This window comes from Brachionichthys hirsutus, chromosome 16 (genome assembly GCF_040956055.1).
Source record: "Brachionichthys hirsutus isolate HB-005 chromosome 16, CSIRO-AGI_Bhir_v1, whole genome shotgun sequence".
In the NCBI taxonomy this organism is placed as follows: Eukaryota; Metazoa; Chordata; class Actinopteri; order Lophiiformes; family Brachionichthyidae; genus Brachionichthys; species Brachionichthys hirsutus.
In genome coordinates, this window is record NC_090912.1 from 3,851,741 (window position 1) to 3,873,898 (window position 22,158).

General features: G+C 43.2%; 2 protein-coding genes across 2 annotated transcripts; one reads left to right on the top strand and one right to left on the bottom strand.

Moving 5' to 3' along the window:
• The first annotated feature begins 12,655 nt into the window (after positions 1-12,655).
• On the top strand, positions 12,656-15,587 carry sox10 (SRY-box transcription factor 10). The gene is made up of 3 exons (XM_068750031.1): positions 12,656-13,089; positions 14,461-14,723; positions 14,824-15,587. The coding sequence occupies exons 1-3, from the start codon at positions 12,656-12,658 to the stop codon at positions 15,585-15,587; spliced, it is 1,461 nt and encodes a 486-aa protein (XP_068606132.1).
• Positions 15,588-20,094: 4,507 nt separating this feature from the next.
• Positions 20,095-21,770, bottom strand: polr2f (RNA polymerase II, I and III subunit F). Its single transcript, XM_068750062.1, has 5 exons — positions 21,648-21,770; positions 21,317-21,386; positions 21,058-21,188; positions 20,702-20,773; positions 20,095-20,542 (listed from the first exon to the last, which is right to left on the bottom strand). The coding sequence occupies exons 1-5, from the start codon at positions 21,665-21,667 to the stop codon at positions 20,452-20,454; spliced, it is 384 nt and encodes a 127-aa protein (XP_068606163.1). The 5' UTR covers positions 21,668-21,770; the 3' UTR covers positions 20,095-20,451.
• Between the last annotated feature and the right edge of the window lie 388 nt (positions 21,771-22,158).

Genomic DNA, 22,158 nt, shown 5'->3' on the forward strand with positions numbered 1-22,158 from the left:
TCCAAGAAGTAGCGACATCCCTGATTGGACAGCAGGTGGCGACATGCTGCAGGTAAATAACGAGGCCGAAAAAGGCGCTCGTTCCAAATTGTTGTTAATTGTTTTTTTCTTTTAACAGACATATTTTATCTGTATTTTTCAGTCAGATTGTTTACACAGTAAGCATTATATAAATAATCATAGTTTAAAATCAAGTCTTATGAATTGGTATTGTGTTTTGGACAGTGCACCTTTGAATAGAGATACAACATGTTGAAGTTCTCTTCTGTCTTTCCCGGAAGATCAAACATTTATTTTAAAATAGCTTATGCTTTATTCTTTCTTTGGGATAATTTCTTGCTGCATTTTTGATCATTAAAGACTTTGCTAGTTAATGTCACAGTGTGGCATTAGTGAGGGCCCATATAGCCGTAGGGCCGCACTGTTAGGAAGCATGCACAAGGCGCTCTTAAAACCCTCATGAAAGCACAATTCATTCAATGAACCACGAATCCAAAGTCCCTTGAAGTGGGGCCCTGTGTTGTTGCCCTATGACAGCTGGATATTGTTATGCCGGACATCTTTTAACTGAAATTTAAGTGATGACGGAGATAGACATGAAGTACTGTATTCTGAAAAGACAACAGAGAAACAGCAAAGCAATTACCACATTAGAGCAGAAATATTCTTATTCTTATTTTTTCCTAAAGCGCTTAAATTCATTGTATTTTTCCTCTCCACTTGTGCAGGTCTCTGGACTAAATAAAATAAGCCATAAAGAAAAATAGTAGAAATAACTTCATTCATCATTAATTATATCATACACAGCTATCCAGCTTCTCCGTCGAAAACGGTATCTAAAGTCTGAACGTTAGAAGAAAACTGTCTCCCTTGTGGTCTCGTTGAGTGACTAGATGACTCTGCAGCTATTTGCATGATGGTGGGATTCAGCAGCAAACAGTCATGTGGTCCCTCCAGTGGTGTGGACGCAGCAGATTAAATCAAAACTCCATCACGGGGTCCTAAAATCCAATAAAAAAAGTTTTTTTTTGTGGGGGGGGTGATAATTAGTATCCCATGACAAACTGTTGGCATGGGATACAAAAAAACTATGACGGCACCAGAAAGCTCAAGGCATCACATCACTTGTAATAGATGGCCTGCTCTAATCCATTTTAATAAATATAAAATCCGTCAGTGCTGAAAACAAAAACAACATCAAAAACATTTGACCCTCAAGCTTCCAGGAAGCATGTGTTAGGCAATTCGGAATTTCATTGTGAAGGACTGCCAAGCCCTCAGAGTTGTTGAGAATGAGGAGTTCAGGGAATTGCTTCATATCATCATATGAATGCCAACCACAAAGTTTCATATAGAAAAATGGACAGTGTAATGTTCTATTCACCAATATGGATGAAAAGAGGCAGCGCTGTTCTTCACCACCTGTGTGGACTTTCGTTGGAGATACCTGCTGCTTATATTCTGCACCAGCTTTGTTCTTTGGCACTATCTTCGACAGTGTTTCCCTTGCACATGGACACTTTGAAGAGTCTCCTATGGTGAAGGGTGGTGTGCTGGCCATGGGGGGGGCTGTATGGACCCAGCTCTGGACACACAGCTGGAGGACAAACACAAAGAATGCCTTGTATACTTCATATCCGGGGCTGTGTCTCATGTGGAGGGTGGGCAACTTGCAGAAAAAGGTGGAGGTGTTCAGGGTACGTCCCACTGGGAGGAGACCAAGGGGAAAACCCAGGACACGCTGGAGAGACTATGTCTCTCGGTTGGCCTGCAAACGCCTCGGGATCCCCCCGGAAGAGCTGGAAGAAGTGGCCGGGGAGAGGGAAGTCTGGGCTTCCCTGCTTAGGCTGCTGCCCCCGCAACCCGACCCCGGATAAGCAATTTGAAGATGGATGGATGGATTTGTTAGAAGTACAATTTGGTCTTAAAGTTGGGAAAAAGATTAATTGTTCCATTAAATCGATGATTGTGCTTATTTTATCAAACCATTAATTCCACTATTACACATAGAAAAGGGGAATTCGTGGTTGCCTACCATTGGCATGACCCTTGAAATTAAACTGGATCCCCCCAAGCATTTCTCTAACTATTGTTCAAACCTTCAAAGTGGGGTTCATCAGTCTTTTTTATTTTTTTATTTTATTGGTAGACTTTATGTCTGTAAAAGCATGTAGTGACGAAACATTAAAAACGCATTAATAACATTCTTCAACAACATAGTATTTGAACTGATGATGAAGTTTAAATCTAGCATGATCGTTTCTCTAAAGTGTCCTAAATGTGCACCGGTTACATACAACATACAGGACCACCATGAGAGATGGGCTTCAGCGGTTTGTGTGGGGATCGTATCCATATATAAAAAAATGTCATTCCATATTCTAATCCCATAATTAATTCCTTAAATATTTTCTGAACGAACTTAAAGTCATCTCTTGTCAGGCTAATAAGACACTTCTCCTCTATGCCCCTTATAGTTACATATCTTCAATCTCTGTCTGTCAGCCTGTCGCCGATCCCGTGGGTGAGAGCCACGGCAGTAAAAGCAGGCCCATCCATCGGACCTCTGAACCTCAGCAGAACCGGAGAGGCATTTCTGTCAGTGGGGGAAAAGATGAAAAGAGAGAAACGGGGTGGAATGGGCACGCTGCTCAGTCTCCGCAGGCCTGGAGGCCATGGGCTTTTCATTAGTCAGTGAGTGAGTGACTGAGTGGGATCGGTGGGATGGTCAGATAGGAAACCCTGCTGGGCCACTCAGCTATTTGGGTGATTTGGGGGCTTCCACTGACTCCCATTGTGCATTATTGTCTCCGAAGTGAGCAACCGAGGCTCAACACTGAGCCTTTGTGTGGGACATTTAAATGCCTGTTAGCATGCTAATTATGGGATGTATGTCTGTGTGTGCCAGTGTGTGTCCATCATCCTCTCCCCTCCTTCCCTGGATTTACACCCTACAATTTCTCTTCTTCTGTCAGTTCTGCGCCATCTTTCCCTGTGGCGCTGAAGCCCCGCTTCAAACTCCTTCCTGTTTCTATTTGCTTCACTTCTGTCTTCATTCCTCAAACTAAATGGATGTATTTATTTTTTACTCTGTAGCGCACTGAAGCGGCCCAGTTTTTAACATGCCCTAGCTTTCATCAGCAGCAGCTCCTCCTGCAAACTCAGCCATCTCCAAGCTGTGCTTCATTTTTACCCGGCTCTCTGTTGTTGGATAAGGGGTCTAAAATTACAAATTCACTAAATAGTCTGGCCAGAGAAAGAGCCATCCTAGAAGAGAGGAATGTAGCTAACAAACAGCAGAAGAGCAGAAGAAGAACACAGCGTCACCGGATAGTGATGCTTCTTCCAGCGCTGCAATGATAAAAAAGAATATCTGTCCACGCTCTGTTACCTTGAAACCTAAGAATTGGAATTGGAAACAGAACACGTTCTCCTACAGTGTATCTCGACATCTATTCCCTTATGTGAACATACACGTCTTTTAATCAGCAGGTATGGTCCTGATGAAATGATGATGTGTTCACTGTGGTTACCTTCATCAGTTTAGCTGCAGTGGAAATATCTAATAAGGGGGTTTCATTATATTGGCTGTGTCTTTCTTTATCAGTAGATGTGAGGAATGTTTCAGACTTTTGATCTTTTTAAACTACAATGAACGTGATAGTCTGTCTTTTTTTATATATATATATATAAAACCTTTCAACTGCTGGAAGTCAATGACCTGAACATTTTGCAGTGTGTATAATTATTCTCAGTATGAAGTTGATATTTCTGGGACGCTTGAGGGCTTCTATTCATTCTTGACATGTGGTTTGGTTTCCTTTGTTGTTCTTAAATATGCACGTGGATTCGGATTATTGACGCCAATAAACGTGTTGAAGTTGATTTGTTACGTGTGAAAACCGCTGAGGCTGTACAGGTATTCAGATTCACATTTCCACACGCAGTTTGCACAACTGCCTGTGTGTTTACCACTGTTTGTGTGCATGTGGAAACCAATGTCTCCCACAGGTGTGTGTGTGTGTGTGTGTGTGTGTGAGAGAGAGAGAGCAGCTGTGGCTCCTATGGTTGAACTTTAGCTCACATGGGCAGAGTGAGGGAGGGCCGCAGGGTGAGGAGACGATGGGAGAGGGGACTCATGTCCGACAAACTTGCCATCTCCCTCTCCCCTTTCATCTCCCGCTCTCAGCATCAAACAACAAACTCTTTCATTCAGGCATTTTTGCGGCCACCCGGCCCCAGACCCTCGAGGCCCCCACCCGTTCACGCCGCTTAATTCAATGTTCCGAGTAAAACTCATGATTTGAAAGTGACTTTTTTTAAAAGTCTTTTCCATGTCTCCCTTCAGAGGCACCACCCCTCTTCCTGTTCTTCCTAACACTGGTTTTTCCGTGTGTGAAAGCGGCTTATGTCCTGGAGGAAGGAGGGAAAACACGCTCAGATTTATTTCTGTATTTTGATTGTAACTTTTGTTTCATTTTTACTTGTACGAGACATTATCTAGTGGCTGATGCCAAACTGAGGTACCGCTAACGTGTCCATGGGTAACAGGGATGCTAAGGCCAGAAACCTCATGACCTGATCATGATCAGTCACTTCAGAGCATAAATAACCTGAATGGGGTTCATTCAGCTAATTTCTCTTCTGTTTACGAGTAGAAAGCACATAAAACCTACTTCATGAGGAATTACAAGCTTCAAAATGACAGAGGCAACTTCAGAGCACAGAACGAACAATGTTTTTCTATTCTTCACAACCGCCACTAATCACATCAGCAAGGTACAGGCAAAACAAAAAAAAAGAACCATTATGAAGCATCTGACTGACAATGACCAATAACAACCACAGCTGGAAATTGGTTCACCTTTTTGAGAATGTTTCTCCATGACAACAGCTGTAAATAACCAGTTTATAGATTTCCTTTTAAATGCATGTTGTGTTCAACTACCAGGAAGTTAAGCTCAATTACTTTTGCTTTGTGTCCAGGGGGAAAACTGTGAAAGAATCATTCCAATGTTACATTTTTAGAGATCCACATCATTGCTGTGTGATGATGCCCCAAACAGCAATGACACAGACATGCAGTAGAATCATTCACACAAAGGACCTCTTTGTTCCCAGTTGAATTCTTGACCATCATTTTAGGCATTTTCGTGCAAATGACTCAACCTCCACGTCCCTCGCCTCTCGCTCCGCCCAATTGGGCTATTGTTTTTCAAGCATGACCCCTTGGTCCTGCAGAGATGAGTTGTTTTGGAGATTCCAAATCGTTCTATGCTATCTGTTTATGTGTTTCAGGAAGGTTTACTTCCACAATACGCGTGTACGTATGCACACATTCAAACTGCATGGCAGATTAAGAGAGGTGGCCGTAAAAGAATAATGTGCCTTATTTAGCTCTGGGGGGGCGGTAGGAGACTCTTTTGAGGGACACAAGGCCGCATTGAGGATTCTCTTTCTCTCGTTCTTCCTGAATCATCCCTTTTTTCTTTTGCCTTTATTGCCTCCACAGCTGCAGCGGGGCTCGGCGGAGCCACAGATTCAAACGGCAGGCTCGGTTGATGCAAAGCGGTGAGATGTTAGTCAGTGTTTTCCTGTCTGCTCAGTGCATTCAAAAAAAGTGAGAAACTAAAACCTGAATTGATGGCTGCCGAGGTCAAAGGTCATACTTGCAGAAGTATTTCAACTGACTCCCTGCCAACTATTGCAATATTTAATTGTTTGACAGATGAGAATCAAAAAAGAAATGTACATGTCATTTTTTTGTAAATTTAGGATTCTTTTTTGCCAACGCAACCTAAATCTATATTAGTGAGAAATACGAGACATCATTTTGTCACATTAAATACATAAATAGATTGTGAAAACTCTCTTTGGACCGACATGATGATGACTGATACGGCGTCCTGTCCGGTCCTGCAGCAGGTGTAAAATCCGTTTGAGTTGATGACAGAGACATGAACCACTCTGAAAAGATAGAAACTAAACGATCTGTGGAATGTTCAATTAGCAAAAATCAGAAGGACCGGAATCTGTGCGAGGAGGCGGCTTTGGATTAACGTTGAGGTTGGACAGAATAAGTTCTTATAATGCACATCATGTGCAATATTTCGATAAAAGTGTGTTATTTATTTTTGCAACATTAAACAAAGGATAATACAATGCTACTAGATATTAGACCTTAGAACAAAATAGATTCCTCGCTGAAACTAAAGGATCTTCAACGATGTGAGGAACGTAATCATCGCAGCCAATCAGAGGCCGAGTGGGCCAGGTCAGGATGCTTTTGTAGGCTAAAAATCATTTTTGGATTAGTACATCTTCCAGAATCCAGACAAACCAAATCTAATAAACCGTCCCCCTCCTTTCCACAAAACCTCATTGAATTCCACTGAAAGCGGTTTGAGATTTCCAACTCACAAATACACACACAAACTCGTGAAGCTGCGCCCGGAGAGTCACAACAGAACATGAGAGCCCGACTCTCAAAAGCAAGAAATAAGGGATTACAGAATAACTCCATGAGGTAACTAAACTCCACCTCCGATTCACCTGGGACCCTTACTCCAATACCCCCTACCCCTTCCAAAACCAATGCCCTTCTCCACACACCCCACCTCAGCCCCCCATGTATCAGTTTCCTTTAGATGTTCCCCTTCACACAATTGAAGTAACTAGATTCTTTCCTTTTGCTGACCAACGGAGATATGGAGCAGAACACACAATGGGCTATTCATTAAGGTAGCAACACACGCTCTCTCTCTCGCTCTCTCTCTCTCTCTCTCCTTGTGGAAATGATATAGACTTGCAATGAATACTTGGAGATATACCCAAACCAGAACCTGGACCTAATCCTAACTTGGCCCTAACTGCAACCCGATCCTGAACTGGGCCCGAGCCCAACCGGTACCTAATACTGACCTTTGCCTATAATCCTAACTTGGACTGGGACCATATCTTCATTTGACCTTCACTGACCCAATAATCAGCTGTTTCACTGCACATCTTTTGACCCCAGTTTGACCAGCCACCTCCAAGTAACTGGTCTTGAGATTGAACGGTACCTGAGTTACACACACACACACACACACACGCAGCTCAGTCATACTCACACTACATCTCACCACACATCCCAGCTGCAGCGCCGGTCTGTCCAAGTTCTTAACCCAACCTACACACACACACACACACAGTTTCTCTCATGCCTATACCCCTCCTCCATGGCCAGCAGCTCTGAGAAAAACAAGACATGCACAAAAGGAGAGGAACTATGGTGTAAGAACATAAAGGCAGGATTCAGGGCACTGAATTAAACGTGACACAGCTGCATGAACTTATGGAGAATGATAGATGGGCCCGGGGTGATGATGATGTGGAGAGTCGAATTATCTTTATTACCCATTTGAAGATTCAAAGACATTTTAATTATGGATGTAACTAAAATGTATTACTGAAAAACTATCAATTGTAGCTTCTCAGCAGCTGCAAATTTGATGCTTGAAAAAACAAATGAACCTGGTTTCTCAACTGTGAATCTCTACCAGATCAAGTTCCCTCGTTCAGCGACTGGATGTGACCTCTGACCTCTGTGTAGTGTGCAAAAATAAATTGGAATCCATCAATATCTTAATATTGCTGGTATATTATATAGGAACTAAAGCCTTAATGCTGCTTATATTACAACATATAAGACTGAGTTGAAAAGGTTAATAACTGCAGGCCACCGGATCTTTTTACATGCTTGGCTGATCCACTTCAACAGAGGAGCACACACCTGCCCTCCCCTGCACAGGTGTATGAAGGATTGGGCGAAAATTAGATTGAATGGCCTCAAGGAGAGCGGCGAGTGTTGGGATGTCCAGCAAACGACCTCCAAATAGTGTAGATGAAGAGATTTTTCCATTAGCGGATTCTTTAACTGACAGATTTACCTCACTGGAAACATGCTGATTAGATGAGCTGTTTAATTTGGTTGTAATGACATATTAATGTTAATAAATGGGTTGTTTCATTAATTGGGCAGATCAATACCTGAATTTCACCTGTCAATAATTTGCTTCACATGTTTGGATTCAAGTTTGTTTTTGTTTTGTTTTGTTTTGTTTCTTTCTTTCTTCACAAATTTAAAGCTATACATTTATCTTAATTTATTGTTTGAGTAGTGTACATCTGCCGCTTTAGGGTGATTCTGGCCTGTTTACTGAAAATATGTTATTCTCATTTCTTAATATTTCTTAATAAATCTAACAAGAGCTTAGTTGTTATATTTTCACCAAACCCAATATTGTTCATATTGGTTTAGATTGGTTTATTTTAGTATTTTAATGTTGCGATAATTATTTTATTTTGCTTTAAAAATCCAAGGCAACTTAAATGCATTTAAATTATTAGTTATTTTAAGACAATTTAAAGACCTTAAACACATTAAACTCGCTACGAAACAGGGTCTTCATACTGAATACCGTTTCTTCCTCCATATTTTAAGGCTTAAGAGAGAAAAAACTGGCTGAAAGAAAAAAAAAAAGTCTAAACTAAAAATTGTGTCATGAGAGTTTTGCAAACAGACTTTCTTTCCTGTAAAACCTTCACTATTAACAATTATATGAAATGGACGACATGGAAAAAGATGAGGATAAAAATTATCTTTTATGTTTTACAGTTACAATTAAGGTTTTTGAACTGTAACGAATATTTCGCTTTGTTTGAATTCATTCATTTCTTTCGTTTGAACAATTTCTGATTGTCTTAAAATGATCATTTTGGTCTGATATTTTAGAAATGTATATAAAGTTAACCTCTGAAGGCTTTTCGCTGGCCATTTTAACAAACAATGTTTTTACTAGAAAAAGAAGCATTTTGTCACCGCGCCTGCATTTCAAAATGACATTTTTAAATTCGATCCAATCTCTTTTTTTATATATATAAACCAGCACATTTCTTACGGCTTCAGAAACGTGTGTTGCTTTAATTTACATTTCTGGCCTCATAAAGTTCCAGCTCCGGTAACGTAACTCTGCTGGGCCTGTTAATCCGCTTTCATTATTTGCGCACAAACACGCACACGCCAAAACAAACACTCACGTCAAACCGAGGCCGGACCGCATCCTCCAGAAATCCCCGGAGTGTCTGTCTGTGAGGGTCCACGGTTTAAAGCTCCAGGAGCCGGAGCGTCCCGCCACATCTCCCCGGGCCGAGTCACGGAGCCCCTGGACTATTTGTCAGACTTTGTTGAGATGCGGACAAAGAGTGGCAGAAGAAGAGAAGAGGCTTTTCCTTCTTTTCTTTCCTTTTGCACAGAAGTGCTTTTTGTTCTCCCCCTTTTTTTTTTTTTTTATTGGTCAAAGGGAGATCACATGTGATTATAATTCACCTGCGATAAAACAAAGGGCGCAAAGAAAAAAGAGGAGAGGAGGAATGACAGGCAGAGAATCAGACAGAGATGCTCTCATGGTCGGGATTTCCTTATCGCAACATTAATGCATGGGAAAAGGTGTGATTTTGGGATTGGTGCGCCACGGAGGGGCTAAAAGGGGCCTTTGTTGCAGAGAACAGCGCTTGCGTTTGTGTCCTTGCGACCTGCGTCCCTTCTCGTCTCTCCGGCGTCGCCAGATGATTTGTATGGTAAATCTTATGCGTAATTCCTGATGCAAATTCAGTCACCTTTCATTCATAAATATGAAAATAAAAAAGTATCTATTTTATTTATGGGGCACAATTTTCGAGAAAAGAAACAGACCAATGATACAACTGCGGAGAGAAATTTAACTGCGTCATATTTTTCTGCAGCATCTGTTCATTATGAACTGCGGTGGCGCGCAACAGGCTTCCTTTTGGGGATCATTCGAGTTTTGTGAATATTATTAAGTTTGAACATTTACATATTTGCTATTTCTTATTACAACTGACATCATGAGGCCAGAGGATTGAATGATAACATATTGCTATATGTTGGAAACCGGTTCGTATACGCACAATTACGCACGCATTATACTTTTGGTAAACAGAAAACAAAACCTTTTTCTTTTATAAAAAAAACCAAACATGACTTTTGGGTGATAACCAGAAGTTATATACAGTAGAGAGAGAGAGAGAGAGAGAGAGAGAGAGAAAGAGAGAGAGCCAATCAGAGCGCATGCATCTGTACAGATTTGCAGCTCCTTTAAGACATGTCCCCTCAGAGTTTTTTTTGTTTTTTCTCTCTCGGTCTCCTACAAGGAGCTCTTTAAGCCCCGGTTCCGACACACAGAGCAGGCATTCATTCTCAGGCAGCGCGACCGAGGGGGCTGCGGGGAGCGAGCGTCACTTTGGAAACTCGGGAACGCACGGATTCTCGCGCTAAACCGGCGACCTCCTTTTCTCTCTGCTGAAGTAAGGCGCTTAGCATTTCCAACTATTTCCTGTCAGCTGCTGATCTTCTCGTTGGAAGCTCGGCTCAGATTATAATCGACTAATATACAGCTTGATATTTCTTTTCTTTTTTATAATTGGAGCAGCTGGGACTGGTTCTTCTGGCAACTCGTCTGAAATGACTCAGGTGTTCGCAAAAGTTGATTAATTTAACATTTTAAACATTTCAGTTGATTGTTTATCTGTGAATGTGCCTGCAAATAATGATTTGAAAGAAATTTAATCACTCAAACAATGTGATATGTATAAGTCTTACCTTTTTTTAAGCAAAGGCGCATAAATATAATTGAGACTGTGATGATTCTGTCAAACACTGCTCCAACTTTCTTTGTTCGGATAATCATACAAAAGCAAAATGCGCACTTTACATATAAAAAAAATCTTCCAGGAGACTGCGAAATAAATAAATGCATGTTTGTTTTGGCGTTGATGGGAAAAGATGCGCTTCTGTCCTGTTTTATTTGTTTATTTGTTTTGTAGCTATGTCGACTAGAAAACACGTCAGATATATGCTGCCCTAAAACTATTTGAAAAAACCTTTCCAAACAAGCAAATTAGGCCAGACTGCATGGTCAAGCGGTTATAATGAGCGTAATTACGCGCAATATTAAATTAATAACCAAACAAGCACCTTTTGAGGGCTGTATGAAAACTACAGTGTTTATTAATTGCCCTACACACCAGAAAATAAATAAAGGCGTTGTTGCTGCAGGCTGGTGTAAATGTGCTGGCGATACTCGGTTCGGTTTGGATCTTCATTCGCCTGGTTCTGATTTGTGGCCCATCTGCGTCGCTTGATAAACGTATTTCATAATTAATACAGTTACTGAAATTGTGGCCACTCAGTCAAATGATTATTGGGTTTCATTTATTTAATTAGAGTTCTAAGTCCAAACATGCAATTTCGTGCGTCGATGTTTGCGCATTGTGTCTGAGACTGGCCAAACAAACAGGTGCCTCTCGGACAGAAGGTGACGCTTCGACCCTCCACTTATAACGGATACAATTCCCAGCATCCGCTGGTTTTCTGGAAAATCAATAGTCAGTCATCACCCTGCGATGGTTTTCAGAGAAAGAGCATTCAGAATCTTCCCTCTAAGAAAGTGAAATATCATTTCCTCAGTAAGAAAAGGGGCAACTAAAGTGTGAAATGCATTCTCCTCTACCTAATCCATAAACACATATTCTGTTAATCTGATTAACCGTTTCATAAACAGGACCAGCTGTTTGGGACGTGAAGTTCGATTCATGGTGTCGATTTTCTGGTCTAATTCACACACGCGCGTACTGGCACGCACGCGGAACGGGGTTTATATTTCCAGCGCCATTCCATGTTTATCCAGGAAGTGCAGTGTATAAATCCGAGCTCTGTGCTGCTGTGGCCTCATATCATTCCAACACTTTCCCTCTGGGGAGCTTGGAATAACATACAAAACCTTCAACAGTAGCCCGTTCGGGAAGGCGAGGTTCGGCCACGCGCAGAGGTTCTGTACCCTGCACACGAATATGGATGAACTTTACGCATGAAAAGACGTCCAAGACAAAGATAACTAGTGCTTATTAAGTTCCTTAAGGTAAGTTAATATCAAATAACCCCTTGGTGTTAAAGCAAGGCGACTATATTTTGTATTTCCGTCCTGCCATCTGTGAATAAATCTCAAATGCATTTATTAAAAGGAAAAAATGGAGAAAGATGGAGACAATATTGCGGCAAGGGCCCAATAAATGGATCATTTTAGACGAACAAAAATGGAGCGATTCCTTCCGAATCAATGTTTCATCACGCCTCTCACTATATTTCGGTCTCACTGACTGATTCTCTTCATCGCTCTGCTATTTCAGGTCCTCCTGTTGGATTTCAGTCGTGGGCCGAAAGGAGGAGCGAGTGAAGGGAAAGGCAGGAGGGAGTGAGACGGGGTGAGTTCAGCGCAGATCGCTGCGCATCATTTGGTAAGCTGGGGTCCAAGGTGCGCACTGAGCCGCCTATGATACCAACCACGCGGATGGAAAGAACTTTAATGTGGAACCCTCATAGAGTTTTGCAACGGAGGCTGAGAGTGGAGACAGACTGGCAGTTTATATTATAACTTAGAGGAGGCCAGAGGAACGCGACCTCCACTCTGTGCGCCGCCGTGCAGGGGTTAAAACAAGCACAAGGACTCAACAGGTAAATACGCATATATAGGAACAGGCCTTCCGCAGTCTGCGCACCTGGAGGCGCGCCTGTGTGTGTGTGGGGGGGGGGAAGATGTCCAGAGAGGAGCACAGTTTATCGGACGTTGAGCTCAGCTCGGGGATGTCGGACGACAGCCGCTCCCTGTCGCCGGGCCATTCCTCCGGGCCGGCCGGCGGGGTGGATTCGCCTCTGCGCCTCCAGCAGCCTCAGCTGGCGGCTCTGCAGGACGACGCGTCGGCGGGCTGCGCGTCCATCAAATCCGACGACGAGGACAAGCGCTTCCCCGCAGAAATCCGCGAGGCGGTGAGCCAGGTTCTAAACTGCTACGACTGGACACTCGTGCCAATGCCGGTGCGCGTGAACTCCGGGAGCAAGAACAAGCCGCACGTGAAGAGGCCGATGAATGCCTTCATGGTGTGGGCGCAGGCGGCGCGCAGGAAGCTGGCCGACCAACACCCGCACCTGCACAACGCGGAGCTCAGCAAGACCCTGGGGAAGCTGTGGAGGTGAGGAGGTCACTTCCGTGCTCGTGATGCTCGCACGCAGCCAGATAGAAGCTGCAGCAACGTGTGCTCAGTTAGACTCTGGTTTAACAGGGTTTGGGGGATGAGAAAGAAATGATAGGAGAGTCAGGATCAACGCCAGAGTGGATTCTATAATAATAATAATATAATAATTGCTTTCTCAGATCTGACTTCAATGCAATCAGCTGTTATTTTGTGTCTAAATCGTCACTCTTCAATGACCTTTTTCTAAGGACGACATCAAAAACACTCACACAAGCAGTTTACTCATTATAACAAACTAGGGTGGAGAAGGATGTCGCTGATAAAAAGCATTAGAGCAAACAGTGAACTATTGTGAACAGAACAGAACTGCATCCTTGTTTGTAATTTGACACTCCCTGATCTGTGATATTATGATTTGTGCACAAAGTACTTGCCCTAAATGAGTTGTACTGTGAGACACAAAAACCCTAAAGTGTCCTGCCACATTTTGTCACAGCCATTTTGGACACAGATCATCAGTGAAGAAGCTTTTTTTTTTTATGTTGAGGGTTTGTTTCATGTTTCGGTCTGGTAATTAAACATATCATTTCATTGGTGGCTCAGCAGCCCTGCAGGGACCCAGTGGGTGTTTTCACAGCCCTTCAGATTATAGTTTAAGCACAGGCTTTTCTAAAAATACTGCAAGTTTATCCTCATTGTTTTTTAATTTATATTCCTGGGAATGCCATAGGAAAGGGATTTTGTGCAGCTTGTCCTGTAAACATCACAGAAGACCAGCTGCTCCTTGAGTTTAAAGTTCTCTCAGACCATTCACCCAGATTCTATTTTCTCCCCCAGAACTCTCGCTGCTTGCTGACAGCCAGGTCAGAAAGGTTAAATTAATTAACCCTGCAGGGACTGAGGATAAATTAGATAAAGACTTGACCTTGGACTGAGGCTTGATTGGTTAATTGGCCCAGACGCACAGTGAACACTCCGGCTGGGGAAGGTCGGGAGGTTCTCATGCCATTCCGGCAGGCAGGATGCATCTTCAAGCTTTATTATTTCATTACTGTCCAGGAGTCCTGACATTAGATGCAGCTGCACGGGAGTAAATGAAGCACCACTTAAAAAATGGCTCAAATATAATACTGGAACTTATGTGTGTTTCACACACATCGCTGTTCTCTATGCTGGATCATTTAGAGCCATACAGTGTGTACTGATATTCATTTATATACCAGATTCCTGACTTCCTCCAGAAAATGACTACTTAAATCACTAATTTTGATGTATTTACACTACTGCTACATCTCTAATTGCTCCTGGGTGACTAGTACCACCACATATACTGAAGATAGGCTCGACTAACATCTTTTTTAACCTAAGGCTTCTTAATGAGAGTGACAAGCGACCCTTTATCGAGGAGGCAGAGAGGCTGAGGAAGCAGCACAAGAAGGATTATCCTGACTACAAATATCAACCGCGGCGTCGCAAGAATGGAAAGCCTGGTTCTGGGTCCGGAAGTGAAGCGGACTGTCATTCGGAGGGTGAGGTCAGCCAGTCTCACTACAAGGGCCTCCACCTGGATGTGGTCCACAATGGCGGCGCTGGATCCCCTCTGACAGACAGGCAACACCCACATGCGGCAGGTGGGTTGCTCCGGACACGACCACCGACACAGTCCCAGTCCCAGTCACACCATCACCCAAAGAAATGTCTGTAACAGCACGTTATCTTGTGTCCACACAGGTCAGAGTCACAGTCCTCCCACGCCTCCCACCACCCCAAAAACAGAGTCTCAGTCTGGTAAGGCAGGGGATGGAAAACGGGAGGGTGCTGGGAATGGGGTCTCCCGTGGCACAATGGGTACCGAGGGAAACTCTGGGAAACCTCACATCGATTTCGGTAACGTGGACATTGGTGAGATGAGCCACGAGGTGATGGTTAACATGGAACCCTTTGATGTCAATGAGTTTGACCAGTACCTTCCCCCCAATGGGCACCCGGGGGTTGGGCCGGGTGCCGGGGCAGTAGCAGCTGCGACCGCGTCTCCGTACACCTACGGCATCTCCTCAGCCCTGGCAGCAGCCGGCGGACACTCGGCAGCCTGGCTCTCCAAGCAGCAGCAGCAGCAACATCACGGCTCCCCACTGGCCTCAGACCTCTCCAAAGCCCAGGTCAAGAGCGAGGCCGGCGGTGCTGGGGGCCACTTCTCTGAGGCAGCCTCAGCCGGTTCCCATGTCACCTACACCCCACTCAGCCTTCCTCACTACGGCTCTGCCTTTCCCTCGCTGGCCTCCAGGGCTCAATTTGCTGAATATGCTGACCATCAGGCCTCGGGGTCATACTATGCTCACTCCAGCCAGGCCTCGGGGTTGTACTCAGCCTTCTCTTACATGGGGCCCTCCCAGAGGCCCCTTTACACCGCCATCACCGATTCAGGCAACATTCCGCAGTCACACAGCCCCACACACTGGGAACAGCCCGTCTACACAACACTGTCGCGGCCATGACAGATAACGAAACCAGAGAGTTGTGGTAGTGCAGGCCCGGCCCCCATGTCAGACCCGAGGTGTAGTAGCCACAAAAGCAGAGTTGGTGGTAGCTATGATGAAGGCGGTCTGGGTCGGGGGGAGTGGACAGGCACTAGGGGAGGAGGCTGGGGAGGCAGTGGGGGAGAAACCCTATTCTGCTCTCACCCAGGAGCAGAAATGCCGCCACAGCTCACGGATGAGCTTGGGGAGCGGCGCTTCAGGAGCCCGGCTGGTTACTGGGCGCACAAAGCGGAGTAGTGAGAGGACGTATTATCTTTGGTGGGGCAGTGGAAAAACATCCACCCACCACCGCCACCATTTAGCTCTGGGTTAGATTTCCAGAAGCAAAACGTCTGGTGGCATGGGTTCTAAGTGGTGAGGGGACCATGTCAGTGACTCCACGTTGATCAGAAGAGGCACACTGTAGTCTGCCTCCCTCTGCCATAGGGTCTCAGTAGCAACAGGACCGCGGTGCAAATTAAGAATTAGAAAGACCTCGATCTGAATAGTGAAGGAACGGGACTGAGAGGGAGCCATATTCATTCTGCAACAACAACAAAAAAAGCTCGAAGAATGGAGTGCCAAGCGGTTTGGCTGAGACCCGTTCATTTCTCAGGCAAACCCGACGATCAAACAGATGCTAGTTTTTGCATTGCTTTGAGAAAGCAACAAAAATACTGATCAAATTTTGTCGACGCTTGAGGCACATGTGTGTTTTACTAACTCAAATTATTATGCTGTATCCAGTTAAACACCTTTTGTGGAAGAAAAATGCCATAAAACCACTTTAAGGTTTTGTTTGAACATGTATACTGTATTCATGAAAAAAATAAATTTTCATGACAAGAAACTTATCAGGATAGTTCATATGATATACTTGAACATACAAATTTATGTAGTCCAGATTTGAGATATTTTTTAAATGACCAAAGTTGCGAGACCAAATCTTGTAAAGAAGAAACAGATTCTGCTGATTTTTCTCCCAACGTGACTCAAAACTACCTTCTAAAACGAATTATTTGTCTCGCAGCCTTTTCCAATGTGATTTATTATCAATTATGTTAAATATATTTTGCAACATTTGCTTTTCCCCCGCAATGGCACTGATGAGTGTGAAGTTTATCATTGATATTGGACACATTCATGAAAACCATTTACGGTCACAATGTCACAAAAATACACGTTAAAGACTTTTTATTGTTCTAATAAATTGTCCGTTCTGTATTTAATGCTTTTCGTCATTAGTAGTTCTACTGATAGTCTGCAGCACTGCGTTTTCATTTCTTTAGCATGTCATATAGAAAAGTATTCATTGTGAAATGTCAGAATTTTTTCATTTTAGTTATAAAAAAAGCACCGCACTCCAGGACAGCGTCGGTGTAACGCTGACAAACAGTCGCTGAGACTGAGCGACAGCATCTCCTGGTCTGCAGATATTTAGCTTTAGCACCCTAATATTACCTATAAAATATGCCTTATCCTCCATAACTCATACTCACACATTTGACTATTAATCTGTTTTTTCATGACGTGTTTTTTCTTCTTCTCTCAAACCATTTGTCTGTAATCGACTTAATGTGATTGTTATTCAAGTATTTTATTCTTCGTGGAAAAGAAACAAAAAATCATGTAATTGTCTTTGTTTGCATATATATGCTATGCTTTCTTCACTACTGAACATCCAACTCATCGTCTGCTTTGGATCCCAGTGCATCGAAGCTTAAAGCCCATTTTTATTTAACCATTAGTGTATTTTACACCTTTGCTGCCATGCGTGAAATATTTGTATCGTTGCTATGAATGTTCGTATTTATATTTGCTATGTGTTTGTATGCGCTGTTTAATCATGAATAAAAGCTTAGTCATTTAGGAATTCCCATTTTTCCTCCTCTTGTATAACTGAAACCAGTGGAACTACAGCATTCCTAAGTAACAGAAGAAGCGAACGCCTGAACATGTGATGATGACTAACCATCATTTACTTTCAGATTAAATAAAGATGTTATTCCAGACAAGTCTGCCTCTTGAAACGTGTTTATAATGGAATATACTACAAAATATAATCGTCTTCGATCATTTTAGTCTGAATATTTACTGCATGAAACCAAATTTAACGAATGCTATAATTTTAAAAGGAAAATCAAAGTGTCATCCTCAAGTGAGTCGGATTTACTTACCTTCCGTCCCAACGTTTGAAGTAAACCTTTTAACTCTGGCATAGGTCTTCCGTTATTTATGATTTCTTGTTTTGACTGAAAGTCCAGTTTTGAGAATTGATTAGCTTTGATATAGCATCTGCATCTTCCATTGTTGCAGTGAAAAGACTTCCTAGTTTTGAACATGAGTACTTCTTCTTCTTCTCTTCTTCTTCTTCTTCTTTGCAATTCTCGTATTTCGTCGATAGAACGAACATAAAGGGGCTCACGCTCGCCTCTGTCTTGAGCCAGAGGTACTGTCGGCCTCACCTTGTGACGTCTCACTGCGATTCAGACTACGTTATAAACATACGTGAAATACATTACTAAGACTATGACAAATAAGAACATATAATAAAAATGTGTGTGGGCTTGTTCACGAGTGAGGGAAGGATGGATTGATTTTTTTACTTCTCATGATGATAGGTGAGGCACTGCCTCCCCTGCTTCCCCTGTTACAGTGCACGTGTCCTGTGTGTGTGCTTCTCTATGGGCTATGGGTTAAGTCTGACTCCTAATTCCCTCTCTTAAATCGGCTGTGTGATACTTTGGAAAGACAAAGAGGTCCATTGAAGGGGAGCTTAGGGAGGAGGCAAGCGGGGCAATGAGGGAGCCTTACCCATACCCGCCTGGACCGTAGCTTCACCAGGATACAAAGATACTCTCTCTCTCTCTCTGAAACCTACCTCACAACATTCCCAGCCGATAAAAAAAAAAAAAAAAAGGTTTAGGCGGGAATGAGATTGATGAAGACAGCTAACAAGAAAAACCTAGTTTGATTTATCTGTCCAAGTGATTTCTTGCCACCAACCTGTTGAAGATGTTGATCATGCAGGAGCTGCAGACTAGGGGTGGGCGATACTGGGAATGTTGGTATCAATCCAATACTCACCTTGGCAGCAATACTATCGATATTTAGATTGATACGCACACCCCTACTGGAGACCCAGGAACAGGTAAGAGCCACGTGCAGCTGATGCGTGACCTTTCCAGACCCTCGGTGTAGCCATCAGTGCTCGCCGCCGCTGCACAGTGGCAGAGCTGTGCTGGATGGACGGGCTGCGCCTGCCGTGAATACTAGCTTCAGCTCAGCTGATCTCACTCCACGAAGCGGAATAGATTCCGATTCACCTCAGATGAGAAACTGAATGGGGCCTTTTCAAAACCATGACAGGTAAAATCTACTGACAGATGAGGAGGTGCAACAGAGAGAAGATATGAGCAGTACACTCAGCTGCACTGAGGACAACCTGATGGTGACCCCCCCCCCCCTCCGGGTGCCACTGCTGAGTGTCACATGGCCAGTCTGGCTCATGAAGTAAGTGCAGCATCTTCCTTAGGCACTGCTTTCTCAAGTCAGAAGACTCAAAGAGATGAAAATATTGTGACTGTTCTCACTGCTGATGTTTGAATGTCAGTGAGACAGATGACATGACACACAGACACACACTTATATTTGAGTTTATCAAGGGAAAAACATGTTCTATTACCCCTGATACCTTTTTTTATTACGGATGTCAATGTTCAACGTGAGGCAAAGTGTATATTCACACACGATGAACATATAATCAACTCACCGACCAACCAGAGGCTGGAGCATCATCGCGTATCTTCATCATAGTGATCAATCCTGTCTTTCTTACCAAGGTTCAGCCCGCTCTGTCATCTATCATTTCTGCAAAACAACCCACTCCAACCAAGCACTGAAGGGAGTGTTTGGCTGCCTCGTGCATGTTTCTATGATTTCATAGTGGCGTAGAGACAGCATCGTGACAGTTACACCATTAGCCGCAGGCCTAAATCTGCTCCTTCCTCTTAAGATATCTCCGGAACATTAAGAACCTCTTAGGTCTCCATAAGGGTTACAAAAGATAAAGTGCCTAAATAACAGATTCAACAGATTTGAAGTTATGCGGATTGATTTTTGGGATCTTTCGTCTTGCTTGGGGCGGCAGTGGCTCAATGGGTTGGGCCTTGGAAGCGGAGAAGTCCACCGGTTTAAGTCCCAGCTCGGACGAAATGTGCAGTGCGGGTGGCTGGTGATGGGCCAGTCTGCCTCCAGAGCACTGCCAAGGTGCCCTCGAGCAAGGCACCCACTGCTCCAGGTGTTCCTCTAATGGCGCCGCCTTCACCCTATTCCCTCTCTGCATGCTAGGGCCCCGATGCATATGTGTGTGGTCGTTTCGAGGGGCCCGTTGTGCATGTCTTTCACGTCCCACAAGCTCAGGTGTGACATTCTGTGACACATTTATTAACCCACGATGCAATCACTGACTTATAAAGACTGGCAATTTATATAAAAAACTTTATTAAAGACAGTTCTACACGGCAATTAACGCTCTTCTTAAAAAACATTGTTTTTTTAAATGTCAAACAAAGATAAAATTTGACTGAAACTATATTTCCCCCTTGTGGATCAAAATTATAACACAGCTGTTAAAAATAAAAGAATTCTAGCCATGATGTTAGCTCACTTTGTGTTGTGAGGCTGTGAATGGAACAAACAACACACTGTTTTGATTCTGTTCATGTGGCTGATTAGTTCCTCCATCTGAACACTCTTCAGACTCCGCACAGCTGACTGACCTGAGACAACAGAGGGTGTGAAACGGCATAAACTATTTTGCCAGAGGTGAAAATGAGTCGGTTTAGTCGGTTATGATGAGCTCGTCACAGCCCCAGTCTTCATAGCTCGCGTCTGGAAGGTACCTGCGAATGATGATGGGGATCTTTCGGCTCCTGTTGAAGAGGACAAAATTCACAGTGAGACACTGGGAAGAACAGAGAAACTCCAAATCCTCAAATAATGACCTCCTCTGTAAATGATGAGACCAAAGGGATGTGCTCATGACTTCGTTTTGTAGATTAGTTCCTGCTCATTCAAACGGATTCACTTACTTAAGCTCTTTCATTGCTATCTGTAAGGGGTCTGTTTCTCCTTCCAGCTCCACCATGACGGGGGCACACATACTGTAAGGAAACAAGTCAGTACGTTAACTGGCAGAGTCTAAACCTCCTTTAACTTTTAACTTGGAAAAACTGGTGCTCATTACGGTAATGACTACTGCATCTATTTTTTTAATAGACAAAAGTCATTCGACAAGTGTTGAAAATCAGCTTTTATTTAAAGTCTTCTACTCTGATAGACAGGAGGTTTGTTTTCTTCTGTCTTTTTGACACTTTCAAAGCCCATTATTTCCTTTTGGTGCAATCTGGATAATAGCACTTGCACTCATAGCGATGGAAACGCTTACGCTATCTGTAGCGCTCGAGTCCCGAGCACTCGGGCCCTCTCGTATTTCGTCATGTACGGTGTTGTGATCCTCTTCTGGTTCGCCTGTTGTCCGTCTCCAGCGGGAAGGATCTGCACGTTCTCGCGGCCCTCCTGCCACAAGGCAAACAAACAGCTCAAGACCCATCAAATGCAGACAAAATGCATTAGTACATCTAATGTTTTGTCGAAGCATTAAATTCATCGAAAGTCAGTCATACAATAGTTAAAAATAAACTCACATCTCCTGCATTTCCCAGGTCATCTAATCCCTCATCCTCCTCGGCATCATCAAAATCTCCGTCGTCGAAGCTACACATTTGACATCACAACAGTTATCACAATAAAATAAAATCGTAAATTAACAATTACAGTACACCGACTAAACTGCTGCATGTTATTTAATGCTAGCTTCACTTCACTTCACTTCACGTTTATTGTTTTGTCCCTCGGAGGGCAATTTGGTTTACAGCAGTTCCACACACTCTCTAGCTTTAACGCCAGCTTTAGCCCACATTATGTTAATTATATAGAATTACGCAGCTTAAACGTTAAAAGTGTCGCAAAACGTACTTATCTTCGTTGTCGGACATGGTTTTGAAAGCTCGAAGATGTGAACGCTTGTTTTTAATTTATCCGTACGCTGTTGTCGACATGAACAAACACGACCGGAAAGAACTTTCAACTTCCGGTAGCTTTGTGCGTGGGGAAATGTTCCGGACACTCTTGCAGAACAGCTGTTTTAGGTTCCGCTTGCGACGGAAACAACAACAACATGGTCTAACTCTAATCTATGGAGAACCAAAAACTTCCACAATTAAACTATAAATATAAATGCAGAAAAAATAATAATACTAACAAATATATACATAAAGAAATAGAAGTTAATATAAATACAAATATATAGAACAAGATTTTTAAATATATGTTGAAATAAACACCAAAATAAAGCTACCGCTGTTTCAGTCCATGCCTGGAGTGGCATTCGAACCAACTGACTCTGGCAGAAAGTCAACAATGCCACCGTGAATTTATTTTTTCCGTTAGATGCTTATTTAAATCTTAAGATGAATTATCGCTCCTT